Source organism: Thalassophryne amazonica, chromosome 10 (assembly GCF_902500255.1).
Source record: "Thalassophryne amazonica chromosome 10, fThaAma1.1, whole genome shotgun sequence".
NCBI lineage: Eukaryota > Metazoa > Chordata > Actinopteri > Batrachoidiformes > Batrachoididae > Thalassophryne > Thalassophryne amazonica.
The window spans coordinates 77,859,882-77,885,865 of NC_047112.1; the positions used below are offsets into that span (position 1 = coordinate 77,859,882).

General features: G+C 38.7%; 1 protein-coding gene across 1 annotated transcript in view; it reads right to left on the reverse strand.

Moving 5' to 3' along the window:
* The window catches only part of LOC117518136 (inactive N-acetylated-alpha-linked acidic dipeptidase-like protein 2), a 656,634-nt gene that overhangs the window by 82,505 nt on the left and 548,145 nt on the right, over positions 1-25,984 (reverse strand). The window contains exon 16 of the mRNA XM_034179197.1: positions 12,277-12,370. Within this exon, the coding sequence (XP_034035088.1) occupies positions 12,277-12,370 (94 nt within the window). The remainder of the gene's footprint in view (positions 1-12,276; positions 12,371-25,984) is intronic.

Genomic DNA, 25,984 nt, shown 5'->3' on the forward strand with positions numbered 1-25,984 from the left:
TAGTCAGGAAACTGATCCAACACATTGAGATTATCATGGCAGTACAGGTATATTATGAATGCATCGCGCACGTGTTGCGCGTGCACGGCATCTGCATTGCGGTCATAAAATAAGCTCACTCGGGCCTTTCGACATCACTATTCACACCAACAATACAGCCTCTGGAGCATTAATCATGTTGTCATGCAAGGGTTAACTGTTCATGAGTTTGGGGAGCGGGAGGGGGGAAGCCGCTTGGGGTGTGAGACGGTGTTTTTTTTTTTTTTTTGAGAGTGTTACAGAAAACAGACTTCAGTGTGAGTTGTGGCTAAACAGCAACTCTTCCTTCTGTTGGTGTTAAATAAAAGTCCTGGAAGAGACCCGATTGCAGCAGCTACGTCTTTGTGGATCTACACAGCCGGACCAGCGCTGACTGGCAGGTATGTTGCTTTCTGCCACATTTAGTACTTTGGGTTTACGTGATGTGTTTGTTATGCATCAGCTACAAAGCAGATGTAATAAAAATGCTTTATTCGTGGCCAATCTGTATGCAGTCACTACAACATATTTTAGTTTGTGATGTGAACGTGATGGACATGCAATATATCTGTTTTACACACCGTCCCCATCTGCTGCCAAGCTGCAAATCCCCGTCAGTTGCAGATATCAGCGGTTAACAGCAGATATACAGCGCATAGAGAGAGTATGTATTGTGTATGAATTGTGTATGTATTGAGTATGTAAGGCGGATGTCATCCGCAGCCAAATTTTTGAGCTACTCAAAAATCCTGGCTGCAGACATGCGTGCCTCTGCGGATGATCACAGGCATGTTTGGATGACGGCCGACTCATACAGGCATGTTACATGGATATTGCGAATGTTTGGCGAATATGGGCCAATTTTGTGCACAATCCATATGCAACTCCTCCTAAACGCCAGTGGGACAGGGCCCTAACTACCAATTCAGGGAAGGAGAGTGATCAGATATCCAAAAAGAATTCTGCCACAAACTTGATGATGACAACCACAAGCATCTGATCAAACTGAAGCATGCTAAGGGACATTCAACCAAATGTTAGATGAAATCTATGCATAATTTGGCTCCCGTGTTGATTCCAGAAAACCAAAAATAACTGTAGTGGATGAATTTTGCAGATGGATGAAGTGATTTAAGAAAAAAAAAATCCACACTAATGTGCAGCTAAGCTTATTGGCAGTTACTGTGCATCATTCCAGTTGTGAAAACAGTATGAAAATCTTGTCCTTTATTCTCCTCAAACTTACTTGGAAGTACATACAGATAATGTGGGTTCAGACTACCACCCATGTCGATGCATCATCCTCAAACTATGATGGAATTGTTCAATGTTTTCTGTCTAGCTAATAAAATGTATTTGCACTTATGTCTTGAATTTTTTTTTTTTTTTACTTTTAATCCTGTGCTTAGTATTTTAGTTTGGTACAGCCTACACAACCCCAACTCACAACCTGGTAATTAAAACAAACAAATGAACAGACACTCATTATGTTGTCCTTGTTCTTCTGATTGGATTGTAGCTTTAACAATTCACACAGTTCATTCATGCATATAAATATAATTTACTACATGTTGCCTAGTCTGTGATGCTCCCTCATTTACACACTCTCTATTGCTCTGACTGACTTTCATTCCCGTTCTTTCCAGACTTTATCTCCACCTCTCCAGCCATATCTCAACCTGCTTTCTATTGTCATGATGGATCATAATGTCATCTGCAAACACCATAGTCCACAGAGACTCCTGTTGGATCTCATCTGTCAACCTGTCTATCACCACTGCAAACAAGAAAAGGCTCAGAGCTGATCCTTGATGTAATCTCACCTCCACCTTGAATGCAGCTGTCACTCCTACCACACGTCACCACTGTCATACTGTCTTTGGACATGTCCTGCACTACTCTCACATACTTCTCTGCCACCAGATGTCCTCATACAATACCACAAATCTCTTGGCACCCCGTCATGAACTTTCTCTAAATTCACAAACACACAATGCAATTCCTTCTGGCCTTCTCTATACTTCTCCATCAGCATTATCAATGCAAACACTGCATCTGCAGTGCTCTTTCTCGACATGAAACCATATTGTGAAACCATGTTGCTGCTCACAGATCTTCTCTTCTTTTCTAAGCTTAACTTCTTCTATTCTTTCCCATAACCTCATAATCTGGCTGACCACCTTTATGCTTCTACAGTTACTGCAGCTCTGCACATCAGCCTTGTTCTTAAAAAATCTGAACCAGTACACTTCTCTGTTTCTCAGGCATCATCTCACTTTCCAAAATTTTATTAAACAGTCTGGTTAAAAACTCCACTGCCATTTCTCCTAAACATGGAAATGTTTAGGAGAAATGGCATAACAGTCTTTATCCTTTCCTCTTCCACCATTCAATCCTTGTTTCAGCTCTCACCATCTTCCACTTCATCTCCAAAGTCATCCAATAAAAGACCATCTGATACTGTCTAGCCTCTCTCCCCTGCCACCACATGAGTCTCCAATTTATTTGAGGTTGCATCTCCTTCATAAGATATAGTCCATCTGTGTGCACCTTCCTCCACTCTTACACACCATCCTGTGTTTGTGTTTCGTTCACTGTCTTATTCCTCCTCCTCTTTGTACTGCCATCTGGTGTGTCTTTTTATTTTTAACCAGCAAAAGATAAAAGCTTTCTACCTCCTGTTTACTGGTTAAACAGCTCGCTACAAAGCCATGAGAGAATCTGCACATTCCACAAAGTCAAATTTATGACTTAAAGACATTTATAATGCCACCTGGAATTAAATTTAGTACCAATTTAATAAGCATCATAAAACCCCAAAATCTGTCACAACCAACCTATTTCTGACCGCACGCAGCTGATGGAAATAATAAAATTAAATGTAAGCATATGGAAAATGACAGTTGGAAATTGAAGTTTCAGAGCATGATGTCCAATTGTGTTTATAAAGCAGATGTGATACAAATAAAAGCTGCTCTGATTTCCTGGAAATGAGGCCAAAGATGAAATGCAGCAGTCCTATGATTCCATTTGTGCCATTTGGTCAATGTGTACTCCATGTCAACTGTCATCTTTTATAACTCTTGCTCTAAAAAGCTTGGAGCAAATTTACTCAAGTGGTTGCAGTAAAACAAACATGGTAATGCTAAACGTGTAGTATACTATCCACACTGACAACCAACGTCACCTTGTACTACCAGGTGTACCACGTTTGGTGCAACCAGATCAATTTCATAATACCATCTTAGAGCACTAATTTTGTGATGAAATGATAGTCTGCTATCTTGGGAATGAGATTGCAAAATTTCAGAGCACAAGGTGCAACAGATTTATTTCTATGTGATCATAAAATTAGTGGTAAAGCCGGTGCTTTTTTCATTGTCTATGGACACTACACATGAAAGCGAATGCATTCAAATGCAATATTTGTCAACAATATCTTTATTTTGATAAGAAACTGGCATGCAATTAATCAATAAGCACATCCAAAAGCTTAAGTACTGAAAACCTTTGAGAAATTTCCATTTTATGTCATCTGAGAGCTCCACAAACATGTTCTTCAATTTCACTAATTCCACTGATTAACTGATTCCACCTGCTGAAAGTGACGTTAATCAGTGAAATCACCTGCTGGAGTGGGCGGTTGCAAAGAAAACTTGCACCCTCTCTGCCCTTTCTGGAATGAGTTTGAGACCTCAAACATCTTTGCCCCTTCTATACTGGAAGGTGACACTGGCGGAGTGTTGAACCTCTGTGCCCATGTGACGTCACACATCGCTGTTATAGCAGACGGCATGGCCGCCTACTGGTGGCTTTAGACCAGCCATACAAAAATGCTCTTAAATTTAACATAAGTGATCACACATACCTACAACTTTTCATATGGGCTCTCAATATCATAATCTACCAAACCGGTCATAATAGCAGTGGCTTTTCTTTTCCTTTAATGTGGAGGCATTTTGTAGTGTCTGTAGACGATGATATCCACGGCTCTAGAAAGTCAAAAGGACCATAATACTTCCAAATGAGAGTGAATATACCTCAGTAAAATGTACCCATAGAAAATTCACAGAACTTTGTTAACCAACAATCAACTTCAGAAATAACTCAATTTTTAAGTATTTTCTACTTTGTAGATTGTAGCACAGGACATACCATGCAATTTAGAAGATTGTAATTGTGGTAATAAACTCAATATGATACCTTTGATGCTGTATTTATCATTTAACATTGATAAATATATAATAAACTGATTTCATTAAATACATGACATTGTAGGTATTTTAAGTAGCCATTGCGACATTGTCTACAGACACGACACCTGATGAATGGAAACTCCATATATTTGTTCTAAAATGTATTAATTGTGCAATATTTGCTGTGTTTCTATGCTATGACAAGTGAATGCCAACACAAAACACATAAATAATGTTGTAGTATTGATGTACGTACATGGATTGTACATAGATTTCTGTAATGTAATATCATTGTCTACAGACACTACAGTTATTTTTGGATAAATGGAACACAAATTTTCACAATTAATATTTCGGAAGCAATGTATTTGTTCAAGCAATGTATTCCAACTTTCTCACACTGTCTATTTCAGGTCTACACAAAGTAATTAACGTCAAACTATGTTTAGTGTGTAGTGAGTGCCATGTATGGCAGCACCCTGACATCGGGGTGAATGTGAGGCATAACTGTAAAGTGCTTTGAGCGTCTGATGCAGATGGAAAAGCGCTATATAAATGCAGTCCATTTACAATTTACCATTAAATGTCACATATTTAATGCAATATACAGTAATGGGTTTTATCACAACATAACTTTTCTGTAAATCATATAATGAGTTTCAGCTGCCTGACATTGTCCAGAACAAGCTGGTCACTGTGCATATGTCTGACAAATACAAACTTGAGTATTATACATCAAAATAAACATTTTTGTGTTATTTTATATTATGCTTGTAATTGCTCTAAAGCAATATCCGCACATTTTGTTCTTATGCTCCAAAATGACAATGAAAATCACCTGAAGTTAAGAAGGATAACTGGGGAGGTGATGGTCTAGTGGTTAAAGCATTAAAGAGGACCCTCCGTTCAAATCCAAGCCTAACTGGAAAATCACTGAGGACCCTTGGGCAAAGTCTTTAATCCTTGTTGTGTGTTACAGGCACACCTCAATCAATTATCAGTCATACTTGCATAACAAAGCTTGCATAACAGTACTTTTTCAACATTAGTACACCTGATAGTACAAGGTCAATACATGCTTCCTCTCCTCTCACTTGCAGTAGCACAAATAGCCATTATGTATTTCCTTACCCCTCACCATGGAAAGCATGAGTGAACTGAGGCCTGTCAAGTGTGTCTGTTTGTCACATAACCCAAAAACTGTTGCTCGGTTAGTGGAAAATTTTTTGCCATTTTGACACATTGACCATAAATTGCAAAAGACAGTACATTCCAGAAAAAACAAAACAAAAATGTTTTCATGGCCAGCTGATACACATGTATAGTTCGCGCTGGATACTGTGGAGACAGTGTCTCTGACTTCTCCGTGACTGTTGGGTTCCATCAGAGATGTGTTCGCGCCCCTACTCTACTCAGTGCTTGCATGGGCTGGCATTGGGGTAAGATGGTGGTGTCCAGTGACCACAGTACCTTTCTTGTTGAGGAAAGTTTCAGTGACCTTGACTTTGAAGATGATGTTGTGGACAAAATAAATGTGTGGACTCAATATACAGCCTAGCACTTATCGAAACCGAATGAAGAGTCAGAGTATCTGGGCCTGGTCTAAAGTCCAGTGTAGTGTATTTGTGGTATTTAATGTGCATCACACTCAGATGTGCCTTGCATAAGCAGGGTCACAGCAAACGTATACCCTACTTATCTGCACAATGAAAATGAAGACCCCCCCACCCCCTTTAAAAATACCCCTCTGAAAACAAGCATTAAATGAAATAAAAGTTAACATTCTTGGAAAAACAAAACATTTTTACATACCAGCTGGCTGACCAGTTGTTAGACCAATGCCGACGCAATAGGCCACCTGCTCTACAGACATTACGGCCATCTTATGGAGACGGAGATGGGTCTGCCAGGGTGGTTGCCAATCAAGACTCAGGGTGGTTCTGCACAATTCATGTTCTCAAACCTGACCGGACTTGTAGGATGTCAAACTAGAGGTCATTCTAGTTGATCCATTGTGACATTTGAAGCAGATAACAGATCTAAGTGGCTGGCAAAGGCCTACAATCTGATTGATCTGGTACATTTACAAAATTGGATCAAGGTTAAGATTTTTGAAAAAAAAAAAAAAATCAGTCTTCTATTGACTGGCACAAGAATTAAAGTGACAAAGGTATGAAAATAATTAAATATAATCCAGAGCAAATTAAAGGTATAATTTAGTCCTGTCATTTGTGTTCTTGGTGGAATGAAGAGTCTTTTTAATCTTTGATGAAGTAACATTCTCTTGTTGAACCATTCTTCAACTCTGCACCCACACGCAAAATTGGCAAGAAGGTGCAGCTTTGGTGCCACTAAAGTGCCTTTGTGCTGATTGATAGAGGAGAGAAAGGGGAGAAGAGAAGGAGGAGCGAAATGACAGAGTAAGTGATGATGAAACAGACAGAGGCTACAGGCAGATATAATAATCAGTCATCTCTCTCGGGTCATAATGTGTCCATTAGTCTCAGACTGGGAACCATAAACATTCAATCTGAGCCGTAATGGGATGGTGCTTACATGCTTCGACAGGGCTGCTGAACCCGAGCAACTGAGCGATTGCTTCGGTGCGACAATGAATGACAATTGAAACCAGTGCTCAGTGTGATAGAGACCATCACACTGTCATCTCTTTCAGGCTCAATGTCAGTTTAACAAAATTGAGCACACCTTTGTGACTAATGCAATGTTTCGTTTTGCAACCGAGCCTCAAACCATCTCACTAACCTTTCTGAAAAGTTCATTTCAGTGATGGGAAAGTTACTTCCAAAAGGTCATACATTGTAGATTACGCATTACTGTTATTTCAAAGTAACTTGTTACATTACAGTATTACTGTCTCTGAGCTGTAATGTGTTACATGACTGCTGCATTACTTTTGAGCAGTGGTGGGCACAGCTAACCAAATTGTTGCTTCGATAACAGATAATCAGCTAACTGAAAAATTATCTTTTATAAAGCTAAACTGATAAACCACCCTGGTACACTTGCAACTACTAACAAGCTGATTTTGAGTTTTAACACCACAATCACTTCTGGTAGCATCAAAGGTGACCAAAAACCCAAACAATGAGTCAGTACTTCTCTCAAGCAGTTGAGAGAAGCAGAAAAGCTCAACTCTCTACTCAATAACAGTGTCACCATGAGGCGGAGGTCTTGGAAAATAAAGCAGTGCTGACTTATGGTTTTGAGTTATAAATAAAATTAATACCGATAGAATAACTCCATTAATGTCAATTCTGTCATTTGTACAAAGTTAAAATATAACATATATCTTTTAATGTTAAATAATGCACTAATTCTGAAGTTTTGTAACAAACACAGACAGATGCCAAAGGGATTATGGGTAAAATGTGCCTCCGCTAACACTGATTGGTTGACTCATTCATTCTATGTAAAAACTAACACGTTAATGTGATGTGTGTGTTGGTGTTTACATATAAATGTACTTTTGTAAAATATGCCATTTTTTATTTGTAAGAAAAGGCATTTGTAAAAAAAAAAGCCAAGTTGTAATTAGATAACTATTTGATATAACCGGTGTCAAAATAAATAGAACACTGCCATCTACTGGTGCCCAGATGCTCAGTACTTAGGGCAGAGTGAAACATGCTGCCCAAACTCAACCACATATACAACATAACAGGAAGGTATCACCGTAAAAAATGAATGGCTACAATGTTCGGTTGGAGATGCTGCCAAAACTGCAAATTAATGATGGCTGCCATGCAACACTGCTCTGAAATGCTTCAAAAGCTTTGAAACACCACTGTTTCTGCCATTCATGTCTTGTCTGCCTGAACAGGGAAACATCACTAAATGTGACAAAATATACAACAGAAGATGAATGCAAAAGGAGAATTTAAGAATGGATAGAATGTTTGGCTGGGGATATTTTTAAAACTTTGCATTTTTACTGCAAATTAGTGTTGGCAACCTCAAACTACTACTTCAAAACATTTTTCAACCTTTGAAACACCATGTTTTGTCATGGTACAAGAGTCCGTATGAAAAGGAAGACAATATGTGATGTGATGTCACCTAGTGAATACTACCACCTGCTGGATGGTTGAGGTATTAATATCAAATTCAAATTTTTTTTTATAGAAAGGCTTTGCTTACTGTAGATAAATGCATTCTAAGAACAACACTGCCACAGCTTTGGAAGCCTGAATGCTTCTCTACTCTATGTGCACAGCATGTTTGTGAGTGCATGAGTGTGTGAGGGATTAATGTCCAAGCTGGGTGGGAGGACAGTGGACATAAGTTATGACCAAGCATAAAAGTGTAGAACTGAGTGCACACATGCAGTGCATTCATGTGACGCTACTGCAGCACACATTGAAAGTAGAGTGCCTTTTATCCAGGTTTTCTTGCTTAAACAGAATGTAAAAATATAGAACGTAATGCTAAAGTAACCTTGGATGTATGAGCATAAAAATAGGAAACACAACATGTAGTTTCACTTGGCCATCTCATCCAGTAGCGCCAATATACTACCCTGGTGGACAAACCCCAGCATAAAATGTGACCCTTTGATCCTGAAAGTAGACCAAGGCCAGCTACCTTCAATGTCCGGCAAGTTCATTATCCTGAGATTACACCCTGTAAAATGTAATGTGTGTAGAAAGAATGTGCCCTTTTGACCAACTAAAATAGGTCAAGATTAGTCATCTTTGAATATGTCCAAGGTCTATGTCCCAAGAATGTTCCCTGTGAATTTGAAGACCCTGGCAATAATAGGACTGGATTTATGCTGAGCACAGACAGACAGACAGACAAACAGACAGACAGAAAATCAGACAGCCGGATGGACGGACAGACAGACGGACACAAAGTCTTCACAATACTCAATATTTTGGCCTCGGGTAAATATGACCATTAACATGTGGGTTAGCACTCAGCAATGTCCTGTTGTCCAGTAAGCAACCATAGGTTTACTGTGGTACTCATGCCATAATAATGACTCTTGTGATTTTACAGTAAAATGCAAAAACAAAAAACAAAACAAAACCAGGGATAGATCGATCATTGGCCCGATGATTGGTCTATCCCTGGTTTAAACACCATAGCCTTAGGGTACTATATCACTGGGCTGCTACAGCATGAGAAAGGCAATTGCAAGGGAATTCACTTGACTTCATATGATGCTCACTGGATGTCACTACTGTCTTAAGTCACAGGGCATCACACACATCTTGCCTGGATTTTGAACAGTTCAAAGTTGGAGAGGCGACAGAGGTCCTTGCCGTCGGAATGTAGTCTCCCTGATTCATAAGGTGCTACAATCGTGACAGAACTTTGTGAGGGCTTGGAGAGATTATGAGTGATTTGAGAAAAAAATGATGACCTGACATTCCAGGTGCTAGACATGCAGTAACAACCCTGGGACCCCTGGGAACACAACAATATATCAAATAAATGTCCATATTGACACACCATGCAACTGAAATGCAAGAACATAAATTATGTGTGGCCACCCGATGAGTGAGGCTGCACCATGATGTCGACACTACATGGCACAAGACTAGTGTCCCTTGGTGACAGGTCTTGTTTTTTCATCCTGCAGGGTATCATGCTACCCTCCTCACTGGTATGAAAACAGTGGGGGAGCTGGTTTAGATACTGATCACCTGTCCAGGCAGCAGGCTGTACTGGGTTACAATGTTACCAGAGGCAGGCTATGAACCTGAACTGACACACAAACCTGACCTGACACATCCCCCTGGCAACCTGACGATGGCCAGGCAAATGCCACTCGGCACTCTTGTGAATGTTGACGGCCACTCATCTGGACGTCGCAGGTGCAACATTGTTGCTGTTCTTGCGTGAATGTCTCGCACGTGCCACAAGACATTCGCAAGTGTGGGGATGTCACTATGTTCTTGCTCAGATTCCCCGCAAATGCCACTGGAATACCATATGGCACTTGCGCAATATGTATCGAGACATTTTTGCGTCGGTCCGTGTGATATTCGGCCGACATTTGGGCTACATGGGCTAATGTGTCGTTAGTACCAATTCATTGAGATACCAGCTGCGAATTTGTTGCAGATTTGCGTGTTTGTCCGCAAATTCACATCTCCAACTACTATGCAATACGTATGTACTATGTAATACTGCTGATAGTACAACTAAGGGATTGTGTAATTAATGTTGAATGTTTGGTTGAGTGTTTGCTGGTTTGTATTACAATTATTTATTTAGATATATTTTTATACATTTTTATGCTTTTATAGTTTTAGAGTCTTGTAGTTTTATATGACCTGAATGTTGTTGCATGTTGCACTGACTGGTCTAGCATTTTTAATTTCATTGTGCATGTTACAATGAGAATAAAGATTCTATTCTATTCTATTCTCTCTTCTCTTCTATTCTCTCAGACAATCGCAGCCCAGTGAGATGGTACCCTTAAAAGTCAAGGCCACAGGCCAAGGTCAAAATTTCTGTCCCAATGGTTACTGCATAATGAGTTGAATTTACGTTGCTATTACAATTAAGTGGTTAAAATGAGACTTCTATTAACTACTTCTATTAACCTTGGATGACCATGCAAAGTCAAACTCTTAAAATGGCTGTTTTGAGGAATTGGGTATAGATACAGTACACTAACAATTACTATTAAACACAAAAAAGATAAGATCAACTTTACTTATCCCGAAGGGAATTATTTTGCCAGAGCACAGAAACAGTAAACAATGTTTTTTTTTTTTTTTTTTTTTTACAGTAAGTACACAAGATGAAACCCTACGTTGCCTTTCTATTGATCACATGATGACCTTGGGTGATATTGAGTTTTTAAACTCCTTTAGAGTATCTGTTTTGAGGAATTAGCTAAATACACACCTGTGATTACTATTAAATGTGAATATAAACTCATTTATTACCTTTCTGCTGATCAAATGGCCCTTGACCTTGGGTGATCTTGAAACGTTCAACTAAATTACAATGCTTAGTTTGAAAAATTGGTGAATGATATAACATTAATATAAACTTTTCTAGTGGTTACATAACCTTTAACCTTGTTTGACCTTGAAAAGTCAAAACCCATGTATGCTATACATTTTATGCTGCTTTTGTATTGACCTTGGATGACCATCAAAGGTCAAACTCTTTTAAAATGGTTGTTTTGAGGAATTAGGTATAGATACACCAACAATTACCATTAAACACTAAAAGATAAGATAACGTCAACTTTACTTATCCCGAAGGAAATTATTTTGCCAAACTAGAGAAACAGTAAACAATGTTTTTATTTATTTATTTTTTTATACAGTAAGTACAACAAAATGAAGCCCTACGCTGTCTTTCTATTGATCACATGGTCAGTCACCTTGGGTGACTTTGAGTTTTTAAACTCCTTTAGAGTATCTATTTTGGGGAATTAGCTAAATACACACCTGTGATTACTATTAAACATGAATATAAATTCATTTATCACCTTTCTGCTGATCAAATGGCCCTTGACCTTGAGTGACCTTGAAACATTCAACTAATTTAGAATGTTTAGTTTGAAAAATTGGTGAATGATATAACATTAATATAACCTTTTGTAGTGGGTACAGAACCTTTAATATTGTTTGACTTTGAAAAGTCAGATTCAAGTTTATTATAAGCTAACATGAATTAAATACAGAGAATGGTTTGTACTTTAGCCAAAGATAAAGCAGTTCACGTTTGGGTATAAGTAAGTATAAGCCCACACAAAACCATACATTATACACGTATTATCACTGAATCACAATAAATAATTCACATGAATCCTGTGAAACATGTAAGGAATGGGTTTTACACTGTCTGTGTACACATTATGGTTTATTTACTCATTTTTACAGTGAGACACCTGACATAGCCACCAAGTAGCTGCAGCTTGAGAAAACCGATTATATCGGTGTGACCAGACATTTCTCACAGAAATCAAGTATAATGCACTTTGGAAAGCCCCTCCATTGGTTACATGCTCCACAAAGAGTCTATGCACCATAATACTGCACATCACCCTGACATTTTTAACATCATCACTAACCTTTGAGCTTGTTTTGCACATCCAGAGCGATATCCAGAGGGTAGAATGCCAGCACAGGATCATTGACCAGGTGGAAAATGGCTTCTGCTGTCATCTGAAGAAACACAGTCAACGGTATTATTAGTTTTTTGAAACAGTTGAATATCATTTCCACATAAGCACACAACTAACATTATGTTCTTTCTCTTTTTTTGGTAACAGGCACAGGAGCTAAACCTACTGTAGAGTTTGTACAGAAGTCATCATTATAGTTTTCCTTAACTGTACCAGGATGAAGTTTTCATGTGTTAGGTCAGTGGTGGCTCTCTGTAAACCCTGTTAGCAGAACTCAAAAATAATGAGGCAATCAAAGGCCAGGTTCTTAAACTTAAAAGCCAGTTGTTCCCAGAACTTAAAAGTTTTGATTATAACTTTATAATTTTATATACCTATAAAATTATTCATGGACTAGCACCTCCCTACTTAGCTGACCTAGTTAAGCCCTACGTACCTGCCCTGGATCTGTGTTCTCAGGCTGCAGGGCTACTTTGTGTCCTTTTGGTGAATAAAAAGTCTGTGGGTCACAGAGCCTTCTCTTATCGTGCCCCTGCTTTGTGGAATGATGCCTCTGAATCAATAAAACAGTCAAATTCTGTAAAGCCTCCCATCCTCAATACCAGCATGGACCCCCAAAATTTCTAGCATATTTGTATTGTGTATTAAGTGTGTCTATAGCATGGCCCAAGCAGAGGGTCACCCCTTTGAGTCTGGTCTGCTTGAGGTTTCTTCCTCAGTATCATCAGAGGGAGTTTTATTTCTTATCACTGTCACCTGTGTTCTTGCTCTGGGGGTTGGTAACCTTAGACCTTACTTGTGTGAAGCACCTTGAGGCACCTTTACTGTTATTTGGTGCTATATAAATGAAAATAAATTGAAAATTTAATTGATTATATGCTACTTGTACCTCATGATTACAATTAAAGTGTTCATTATGTAGAAAGTCCCTTCAGCTGTTCCCTTGTTTTTTTGGGTGGATCTTGGAAGTTGAATTGGCACAAGTGTTACACCGGACACAACTCCACATTACATGGAGAAATGTGGCAGGGGTGGGGTTTGAACCGGCAACCTTTTACACCAAAACCAAGTGCACTAACCACTTGGCCACCACCCCTGCTAAAGTGCTCATTAAGTCAACTCAAATATTTTCATATATAATGACTTAATTCTTAGCAGCATAACTTAATTGCTTAAGTTATGCTTTGAGGTTTGCTTACTTACTATACAATTAGTTCAAGTCAATCAAAAATTCTGAGTTTAATTTACTCAAAAAGCAAGACCATGTTACACAAACTTGAAATATTTAAGTAAGTAGAATGTTTTCTTAAAACCCTGAGTTTACACGACTTAATCTTTTTATTTAATTTGACCATTCGGGTTTACAATGCAGTATGCACCAGTGCTGCTCTTAATGGCGTCTACCACACCACAGAGCTGTCTTGGATGGTAACCACCCAGGCAACAGCCAGGTGAAACATGAACATGCTCTTGGTCTTCTCCAGCCACTGAGGTCCTCAACACTGAGGCTCTAGCATACTGGAATAATGCATGGAGAAATATGCCACATGGCCAAAATGCCGTCGCTGACGTTCCCTCACATGCAAGTGGTAATCCTAATCTGAGTCTTCCTACATTTGATACAAAGTAATTCAAGCAGTACCGAAGTATCGTCTGAAGAAATTTGGCACCAAAGACATCTAGTCATCATCTTAGGCCACTGCTTATCCTCCAAGTGTCATCACCATACATTAAAGTACAGAAAGTACCAAGAACCTAAAGAATGTCCTGCAAAGGTATCAGCATTGCCAAAGACCTCTGTCCAGCAACCTCGTGGCTTTTCAAGGTCTCCCCAGACATCTCCTAATCTTGAAATGTAAAGATCCAAAAACATGGATGTCACTGCTGAGATAAATGAAAGTCTTTTCAAGTGTCAGAGTTCAAGTTCAAGTGTCGGACCCAAAACAGATCCCTGATGAACGCCAGTATTCAGTGAGAAAAATTCTGTTTCTTTCTCCAGAGTGCACAGCACTATGCCTTCATGCAAACCTTACATTGTATTTTTACTGTAGGTTTAACAGAAGATGAAACAAACTGAAGATTTAGTCAGATGTCTCACCACTCCAGCAGCTCTTTAATTCTTTACATCTGGTTTAGAAATGAAATCTGGCACAATGGAGCAGTGAAAAAAGTCTTTAGTGGGTCCTTTTCTTTCATCTACTTTATCTTTTACTGTCCTTAAAGCTGATACGTTTGCTTTTGAACCAGTATTTTTCTACTTTTGGAATAATTTTTACCTTTACTTTTGCACCGCTGGCATTTACCTGACAAGTATCTCTGTGATTTTACTCCATATTTTCCTGTGAGAAACCGATAAAACACATTTATATAACACTAGCTGTACTATATTAGTGCCCCATAAAATATTTTCTTACATTCCTTCAGCACTTTATTCTCAGGTTGAATGTTTTTCTTCCTCTGAGAGCAGTACTGTGTGGAGATAAAACCTATAAACCCAGGTCCTGCAATTTGAATTCAGTGTCCACCTTTTTACTTCTAACACTGCTTCTCCTGCAAGGACATAACCCATGATCAATGAGAGAAATGTTGAAAGCACATATGCAGTAGAGTAAGAACAGCCTATAATGTCATGCTCGGTTTTCCAACACTTCTCGCTTATCTGTCTCAAGTGAATTGCTACATTGTCCAAAGCTGCTATCATGTTGTATCTTATGATCAGATTATGTCTTTTGGAGTTTCAACCCATGAGGCTCTGGCTGCATTGACTGAACTGTGAGGCAACGTTACTTGGTCATATTATTGAGAAGCACTGCCCAAACCACAAAGCAAGTATGGCCAGAGCAAGATGATGCCAACAGACAGTGCAGCTGAGTAAAATCCAATGAAGTGATTTTAATGAAACTTGGTGAAGGGGTAGAGCATGGGTCAAGGAAGAATGCATTAAATTTCAACCCAGTCTCATGGTGGCATTAAGAAAAGTACATTAATCTATGGGTTTGTGGTGGGGACACAAAAATGCAGCGCTTTCATGGAGGGAGCATGAAACGTGGGGTGACAGGGGGTCTGAGGGGTTATGGTTAGAGTTAGAGGAGGGTAGACACTTCCACTATGGTTATGGTTAGAGTTAGGAGAAGGGGAAGATTATACATAGCAAAAGAAAAAGCGTCACGAAAATGGGGTGCTTTTCGTGACAGGAGCACAAAATGTGGGGTGATGGGGGTCTGGGGGGGTTATGGTTAGGGTTAGAGGAGGGTAGATACTTATGCTATGGTTATGGTTAGAGTTTGGAGAAGGGACAGATTATACATAGCAAAAAAAGTGTCATGAAAATGGGGCGCTTTTTGTGACAGGAGCACGAAATGTGGGGTGATGGGGGTCTGAGGGGTTATGGTTAGGGTTAGAGGAGGGTAGATACTTATGTTATGGTTAGTGTTAGGAGAAGGGGAAGATTATACATAGCAAAAAACAACAAAAAAAAAGTCTCACGAAAATGGGGTGCTTTTCGTGACAGGGGCACAAAATGTGGGGTGATGGGGGTTTGGGGGAGTTATGGTTAGGGTTAGAGGAGGGTAGATACTTATGCTATGGTTATGGTTAGAGTTAAGAGAAGGGACAGATTATACATAGCAAAAAAAGTGTCATGAAAATGAGGCACTTTTTGTGACGGGGCACGAAAAAGAAAGAAAAAACGTGAGACTGGGCTGTTAAATTTTGGTGTAGACCTGGATCAAGTTGCTGTCCCAGTATTTTATTTTTCTGTTTTGTTAATATTGCAACATATAGGCATCAGGATCAAAAATCAGTGAACAAATTCAAAAAGTGACATGAATGTAAAGGCAACATACCACCTAACCTCCATCATTCAATCAGTAGAGCAGGTTGTTCACACCCTGTAGGGTTGGTAGATCGACCTCTGGCCACTCTTTAATGTGAAAGTGTTTTTAAGCAAAACATTCAAGAACAAAATGCTTCTGGTCCTTATTTCATTATAAAACAATTGAAGGATTATCATGGAGAAAGACATGCAGACATACAGAATGTAAACATATATATCAGGACATCAACCCCACATAGGATCAAAACATTAAATTTAAATTTGTTACATAATTTGTTACATAATTCAGAAATGTATGATTGTTTAGACTCAGAAGATTGTTTGCAGAATGGGGAATGAACATTAAGAACTTATATTTATCACATTATTATTTTATAAGTTATTTTAACACAAATAAATCAGATTTATTTTAAATAATTTACAACTGTTATTTTTTATGCTCCAGTTATTAACTAACAGTGGCTTATGGTTGGTTTATGGTTAATGGTTTATGGCTTTCCTCAAACTGAGTTCAGGATTTACAATGTTTTCGGGGATGTGACGTCTCCTGAAGCCGTTCTCAGCATGTATTATAGGACTGTGGCAAAAACACTGGCTTGTTTTACACCTTACTCTGTACAGCTATCATGCTTTCACATAAATCACTGGCCTCTGTGTGTTATGCGACAAGTCACTATGACAAAGTGGTGAAAAATGTTGAGACAGTAGTTTTGGTACTACAGTTTATGTACCATTGACTTATTAAGAAATGATCTTAGTAACACAAACACAGGAAAATATAATTGTAATCACATTATGATTTGACCAGTTTTTCTCAATATGTTTGTTCCGTGATTTCCACCAAACTTTGTATGTGGATAAAGGTCATTCTTAGACATGCCCTTATGTGGTTCACTTTGGAAAAGTTCAGGATCACTCGGATCAAAGGTCAAAATTTATATTTATTCTCTAATTTCCACCAAAAGTCAACTTACATATGTAGGTGGATTCCTGACCTGCCCAGGCAAGGATAAAGTTATCATGGCTCAATCACTGGCATCAAGGTCATGAGGTCAAAAGCCAGAATTTGGATTTTCAATCTGATTTGCAATGAACATTTCACACATTTATGCCAATGTGTTCCAGAATTGAGGTCATGGTCAAGATTATGCCTGTCTTTTGGTTTGCTGGTCTACACTTCCCAGGTCCTTTGGCAGATTTCTACCAAACTTGGCATGTGCATGAATTTCAACCCTGGAATTAAATAAAGGGGTCACTTTGACAAAGGTCAAAACTGGGGTCAACATGAAAGTGAAGGAATTCAATTTTTCAACACAATTTTGACCAACAGTAGAAATGGAGCTGTGTCAAGGAAAGCATCTAGCATAAAACTTGTGCAACACCCTAATGTGGTTGTGCACTCATTGTGGTGTGTTGATCCTGAACAACCCGGGCACATCTAAATGACAAACAGCAACAACCATCAAATCAAATCAAGTCAATTTATTTATACAGCGCCAAATCACAACAAACAGTTGAACCAAGGCGCTTTATACTGTAAGGCAAAAGCCATACAATAATTACAGAAAAACCCCAACGGTCAAATCGACCCCCTGTGAGCAAGCACTTGGCGACAGTGGGAAGGAAAAACTCCCTTTTAACAGGAAGAAACCTCCAGCAGAACCAGGCTCAGGGAGAGGCAGTCTTCTGCTGGGATTGGTTGGGGCTGAGGAGAGAGAATCAGGAAAAAGACATGCTGTGGAAGAGAGCAGAGATCAATCACTAATGATTTAATGCAGAGTGGTGCATACAGAGCAAAAAGAGAAAGAAACACTTGCATCATGGGAACCCCCCAGCAGTCTAAATCTATAGCAGCATAACTAAGGGGTGGTTCAGGGTCACCTGATCCAGCCCTATCTATAAGCTTTAGCAAAAAGGAACGTTTTAAGCCTAATCTTAAAAGTAGAGAGGGTGTCTGTCTCCCTGATCCGAATTGGGAGCTGGTTCCACAGGAGAGGAGCCTGAATGTTGAAGGCTCTGCCTCCCATTCTACTCTTAAAAACCCTAGGAACTACAACTAAGCCTGCAGTCTGAGAGCGAAGCACTCTATTGGGGTGATATGGTACTATGACGTCCCTAAGATAATATGGGACCTGATTATTCAAAACCTTATAAGTAAGAAGAAGAATTTTAAATTCTATTCTAGAATTAACAGGAAGCCAATGAAGAGAGGCCAATATGGGTGAAATATGCTCTCTCCTAGTCCCCGTCAGTACTCTAGCTGCAGCATTTTGAATTAACTGAAGGCTTTTCAGGGAACTTTTAGGACAACCTGATAATAATGAATTACAATAGTCCAACCTAGAGGAAATAAATGCATGAATTAGTTTTTCAGCATCACTCTGAGACAAGACCTTTCTAATTTTAGAGATATTGCGCAAATGCAAAAAAGCAGTCCTACATATTTGCTTAATATGCGCATTGAAGGACATATCCTGATCAAAAATAACTCCAAGATTTCTCACAGTATTACTGGAGGTCTGGGTAATGTCATCCAGAGTAAGGATCTGGTTAGACACCATGTTTCTAAGATTTGTGGGGCCAAGTACAATAACTTCAGTTTTATCTGAATTTAAAAGCAAGAAATTAGAGGTCATCCATGTCTTTATGTCTGTAAGACAATCCTGCAGTTTAACTAAATGGTGTGTGTCCTCTGGCTTCACGGATAGATAAAGCTGGGTATCATCTGTGTAACAATGAAAATTTAAGCAATGCTTTCTAATAATACTGCCTAAGGGAAGCATGTATAAAGTGAATAAAATTGGTCCTAGCACAGAACCTTGTGGAACTCCATAATTAACCTTAGTCTGTGAAGAAGACTCCCCATTTACATGAACAAATTGTAATCTATTAGATAAATATGATTCAAACCACCGCTGCGCAGTGCCTTTAATACCTATGGCATGCTCTAATCTCTGTAATAAAATTTTATGGTCAACAGTATCAAAAGCAGCACTGAGGTCTAACAGGACAAACACAGAGATGAGTCCACTGTCTGAGGCCATGAGGAGATCATTTGTAACCTTCACTAACTGAAGGTTACAAATGATGTAACCGGTGTTGTGCACTATTGTTTACAGACCCCCTAAGTATAACAAAGATTTTATCAGTGATTTTGCTGATCTTCTGTCGCAAATAATGCCAAACTATGATTGGATTTTAATAGTTGGTGATTTTAATATTCATGTTTGCTGTCATCTGAAGCCGCTGGCCAATGATGTTTTAGATTTGATTGATTCTTTTAATTTTGTGCAGTCTGTGTCTCGTCCGACACAGGAACATGGGCACATTCTTGATCTCATTTTAACTTATGGTTTTACTGTTTCTAATTTAGAGGTTTATGATGATTTTTGTCATATGGTGAAATCTTGTGCTCCTACTCAGCGCGGTCGTGTTCTTAATTCTTCCACTGCTGCTCAGTTCTCCACTGCTTTTAACGCTGTGATCAGCTCTTCTGAGTGTCTCGGCTTTAATTTAGATGTTGACTCCTTCACCTCTGAATTCAACTTGATCTGTCAGACTGTCTTAGATACTGTAGCTCCATTGAAACTTAGATCTTCCAAATGTCGATCTGAGCCTTGGATGAATGATGTTACGCGCACTGTCAGGCGCGAGTGTAGGAGACCTGAGCGAAGGTGGAAGAAGGACAGATCTCAGTTGTCCTTCCAGTTACTGCGTGACTGTTGGTGTTTTTATAAGAAAACTATGAAGGCTGCTAAATTGAAGTACTTTTCTGATGTTATTGATTCGAACTGTCACAATCCTCGTGTTCTTTTTAAGATTGTAAATTCTGTTTTAAGTGCACCACAAATGGATTGTCTCGAGAGCTCCACTGAATTGTGTGAGAATTTTATGAGTTTTTTTCTTAAAAAGGTTGCTGGTATTAGGACCCTCATTAGTTCTCCTGCTTATGACCCTTCTATCTCTGTGACATGCTCAGCTGTTTTTGACCAGTTTGAGTCTCTCAGTTTGCTGTCTTTGAGAGATATTATTGGTCATATGAAACCTGCTGGTTCTCCAAATGACCCTTTGCCACCTCGTCTTCTTAAAGAGGCTTTTTCCATGTTGGCACCGTATGTATTGAATATTATTAATGGGAGTTTGGTTAATGGTATAGTGCCTACCAGTTTCAAGAATGCAGTGGTGACCCCACTTATTAAGAAATCTGGCTTGGATTCTTCTGAATTGTCCAATTATAGGCCAATTTCCAAACTTCCTTTTCTCTCTAAAATTTTGGAGAAAATTGTATACTGCCAGCTGAGTTCTTTTCTTAATAATCATGACACCCTGGAGTTGTTTCAGTCTGGTTTTAAATCCCGTCACAGTACTGAGTCGGCACTGCTGCGGGTTTTTAATGACACTTGTAGAGCTACTGATTCTGGTCACTGTGTTGTTTTGGTCCTGTTGGATCTAATAGCGGCCTTCGATACAGTGGACCATCAGATCCTCTTGTCTCGCCTGGAAAACTGGGTAGGCATTAAGGGTGTTGTTTTAGATTGGTTTAGATCCTACCTTTCAGAGAGAAGTTTTTGTGTCCATATTGGAGCTGCTGAATCTTGTGCAGCGCCTCTTCCATGTGGGGTGCCTCAAGGCTCCATACTTGGTCCGCTTCTTTTTTCTTTGTATTTACTCCCAATGGGATCAATTTTTAGGAGACATATCGCTTTTCATTTTTATGCTGATGACTGTCAAATTTATCTGCCACTGAAGCAGCAAAATGCATACTCTGCGAACCATCTCTTAGAGTGCATTGGTGACATTAAGGCATGGTTGTCCATAAATTTTCTACACCTGAATGATAAAAAGACTGAGGTGTTGCTGTTTGGACCAAGTGACACTTCCAAAATAAATGTGGATGAGTCAGTATCTGACACAGACAGCAAAAAACCTGGGTGTAAAGCTGGACAGTGATCTTAAATTCGATGCTCAGATTAGGTCAGTAGTCAAGTCTAGTTTCTGTCAACTTAGACAACTGGCCAAGGTGAAACGATTTCTTTCACGACATCATTTTGAGATTTTAATCCATGCTTTTATCACTAATTGCCTGGACTATTGCAATGCACATTGGGCTAAATCAGATGCTGCTTACTCGCCTACAGATGGTGCAGAATGCTGCTGCTCGACTTTTGGCTGCTGTTAGAAGGTGCAAGCACATTACACCGGTTTTGGCCTCACTTTGGCCTCACTTCATTGGCTCCCAGTTCATTTTAGAACTGATTTTAAAATTCTTTTATTTGTTTTTAAATGTCTTCATGGCCTTGCCCCGCTATATCTGTCTGACCTGCTTCATTTATATGCCCCTTCACGCTCACTCAGGTCAGCTGATTTGTCACTGTTGGTTATCCCAAGGTCAAAGAGGAAGCGTAGAGGTGACCGAGCTTTTTCAGTCGTTGCCCCGAGACTGTGGAATGATCTTCCTTTGCACATTAGGCAGGCTGATTCTCTCTCTGCTTTTAAATCATCTCTTAAAGCACATTTTTTTCTCTTTGGATTTTAATGCAGCTTGACACGTTTTTTTTTTTTTTTTTTTTTTTTTAGTGTTTCTGCTTTTAACTGTAGCTTTTTATATATTTATTTATTTTAACTTGCCTGTTTTTGTTGTGTACAGTGCTTTGGTTGTTGGTGCATTGTAAAGTGCTTTATAAATAAATTGAGATTGAATTGAGATTGAGATTCACTAATGCTGTTTCTGTACTATGATGAATTCTAAAACCTGACTGAAACTCTTCAAATAGACCATTCCTCTGCAGATGATCAGTTAGCTGTTTTACAACTACCCTTTCAAGAATTTTTGAGAGAAAAGGAAGGTTGGAGATTGGCCTATAATTAGCTAAGATGGCTGGGTCAAGTGATGGCTTTTTAAGTAATGGTTTAATTACTGCCACCTTAAAAGCCTGTGGTACATAGCCAACTAATAAAGATAGATTAATCATATTTAAGGTCGAAGCATTAATTAATGGTAGGGCTTCCTTGAGCAGCCTGGTAGGAATGGGGTTTAATAGACATGTTGATGGTTTGGAGGAAGTAACTAATGAAAATAACTCAGACAGAACAATCGGAGAGAAAGAGTCTAACCAAATACCGGCATTACTGAAAGCAGCCAAAGATAACGATATGTCTTTGGGATGGTTATGAGTAATTTTTTCTCTAATAGTTAAATTTTTATTAGCAAAGAAAGTCATGAAGTCATTACTAGTTAAAGTTAAAGGAATACTCGGCTCAATAGAGCTCTGACTCTTTGTCAGCCTGGCTACAGTGCTGAAAAGAAACCTGGGGTTGTTCTTATTTTCTTCAAATAGTCATAAGTAGTAAGATGTCCTAGCTTTACGGAGGGCTTTTTTATAGAGCAACAGACTCTTTTTCCAGGCTACGTGAAGATCTTCTAAATTAGTGAGACGCCATTTCCTCTCCAACTTACGGGTTATTTGCTTTAAGCTGCGAGTTTGTGAGTTATACCATGGAGTCAGGCACTTCTGATTTAAGGCTCTCTTTTTCAGAGGAGCTACAGCATCCAAAGTTGTGCTCAGTGAGGATGTAAAACTATTGACGAGATAATCTATCTCACTCACAGAGTTTAGGTAGCTACTCTGCACTGTGTTGGTATATGGCATTGGAGAACATAACAAAGAAGGAATCATATCCTTAAATCTAGTTACAGCACTTTCCGAAAGACTTCCATCAGGACATTCCATCCTAAACAAGGTGACCACGTCCTTACTCATCAGTAAGGATGTGTATCAGATGACAGTCAACTCTATCTGTTGGTGCCAAGAGATTATCGCCACGTTCACAGCACAGATTTCAACAGGGCTGGTATAATTTATAATTTAAATCATGATTTAAATTGCTGTAAAAATACTTAAAAAACATTATATATATATATATATATATCCTGAAATCACTACCGTTAATTAATGGCACTTGTACATGTTGTATGTGCACCTTTATGTTTTAACATGTCATTAAAGATTATAACTAATGACATTATTTGTATAGTCTCATTTTGGAGAGTGAAATAAATAAAAATGAAAAAAGTCGATTTAAATCAATAAAAGTAAATTTAAATTGTGGGAAAAAAAAATCAAAATCATGACTTTTTTTTAGGAAAAAAAACAAAAAAAAAAAAAACAGTTACCAGCCCTGGATTTTGGATTGTGTCTCAGACATATCCTCATGAATGAAGAAACACCACCTTAATATAAATCTCTCTCAGACTGAACTTCTGGTCTTCACAGCTAAACAATCCATACATCACAAAGTGGACATAAAAAATGTCTCTCTCTTTCTCACTCCCAGTGGCAAAAGACATGAGTATGACAATCAAATGTCTTTCTCGGACCATGTTGCTGCTATCTCTGGGTTTTGCTGATTTTGCACTATTTAATACATGAAAAATCAAGCCATCCCTAACTCGATATGCTACCCAAACTGCTGGTACAGGCCATGATAATCTCTTACTTCGACTAATGTAATGCCCTTTTCATGGGCCTCCCAGGTTGCATTGTGAAGTCCTTACAGATGATCCAGATCACGGGGGGTATGTATAGTTTTTTATCAATCCAGAAGGGCACTTGTTCCTCTAGTCCTTATCAAACTCCATTGGTTACCCACTGCCACCTGCATCAAACTCAAGTCACTAAGTCTTGCCAACAATGTGACTACTGGGTCTACACCCATCTACTGAAATGCTCTCAATAAGGGTTATGTTACCCATCATGTACCACTGTCTTCCTCTAAGATGTGTCATTTGACATTGCCATCCCAACACAACAAAATCCAGACTATTGTCATTTGTGGTCCACTGATTGTTAAACCAGCTAACAAATGCTACCCTCTCTACTTTCAAGAAGCTCTTGAGACTACCTCCTAACATCTCTAACAACCTTAACATGCCTAACTCGCATTTACCATGCCCCTCTTTTACTCTCACTACTTTTCATTGCCTTCTGAAATTTCACTCTCTGATTTCTACTTACATTTTTGCACAATCACTTGTCAGTTCATATGTGTATGTAAGCTGGATGCTGAAGTCTCCTTTAAATTGTAAAGATAGTATTTATTGTTATGATAAAGTTGCCCTTCGAGCTGCAGCCAAACACACTTAACTGCTTGGCCAGCACAAATATAAAAAAATAAATCATGCAAGCACACCTGGCAGTATCTGAGGCAGATTAAGATATTTCAAATTATTACCCATCCCCAAAATAGAACAACCGGTAGAGCTTTACTCTTTAGGAAGCAGTCCCCAAGGTCCAGTCAATATTTACAGCGGTCAAAGAGGTTCTTAATAAACTAACACAGCCCAACTTAAATGCCAACAATAATGATCCTAAAGAAATTGCAGCAGAATAACCTTTGAAGCATCGTGGTAGATAACTGCAGATTATGGAGAACAGATGAGGGTATAGATTGAATGGATTTTGTCTTCCTAATCTCATCTGGCAGATATTCCAGAAAAAAAGGAATCTAATAACTGTGACCTGAAGATGGCCAAATTATTTTCCGCACAGTAAATTTGCTGAGTAAAATTTACTCTGCCCGAATGGCACTTGGTCCCTGTCTAAATAGAGCAAAATACAAATCAGATCTACCATTTTGTCAAATCAAGTGTTTCTACTCCAATAAAAGTTCATTTTACACTGTGATAGAGTTGATTTAGCTCTGTGATAGTATAATAGCATATTTAACTCTATTTGGACTGGGACCAAATATTATCCCAGCAGAGGAAATTTTACTCTGCAAAATTTACTGTGTGGAGAAAATGCAAATTTACAACTTTATCCAATATACAGCGCAGATTTGGCTGCTTTCTCATCACCCTAAGTATGATTTGGAATAACTGTCCTGATATTATTAAATTACCTGATAGTTAGTTGGCTTTAAAAGGCTTTACAAAAATAATATAAATAATATAATATAAGTACTCATATAATATATATATATATATATATATATATATATATAGAAATTTTTTGAAATTGACTAAGTTATGCTGTTTGTGCACATTTCTTTTGTATTGTTGTTATGAGCATATATTTATATATGTATACATTCTTTATTTTTTATGGTAAAAGGGGAGGGTATTTATAAGCTTCGCTTCCGCCTTCACCCTTGTTCATTTTATGAGTTTGTGTTATTGTCGTTGTTGTTCATCTGTGTGATGAAGACATTAATTCTTTCATTCATTCATGATCCTTAATGCAACATGTACCGTGGCATTACACTGCTTTGCTACTATTTTGAAAACTGTGGAGATATGTGTTGTGCACAGGGGTGGTGGCCAAGTGGTTAGTGCGCTTGGTTTCAGTGCAGAAGCTTCCCAGTTTCTCCGTATAATGTGGAGTTGCATCAGGAAGGGCATCCGACATAAAACCTGTGTCAAATCAAGATGCAGATCCACGGTGGATCTGCTGTAGGAATGCGAGTGAAACAACAAGGGAGCAGCCGAATGGTCTTACTATCTGTTGTGCACCTCTCTGCGCTGTTGTCGCTGCCATCAATCTGGCAGGCGGTTAGATTACAGCATTGATTTGAGGCTGGTGAGTAATACTGCCGCAGAAAGCATTCATCAAAAGGCTGTAATATGGTGGGACAGAAAAGGCCGTTGATTTCTTATTTATGGCCTTATTTCTGGAGAGTCTCTTTCCAAGGCAGAAGTGAGAGAGAGCGAAAAGAGAGTCAATGACAAGAGAGAAGGAGATGGTGAAACATAATGATAGAAGAAGAAAGGCAGAAAAGAGGATGTGACATAACAGAAAGTAAAAAAACAATCCAAGCTAA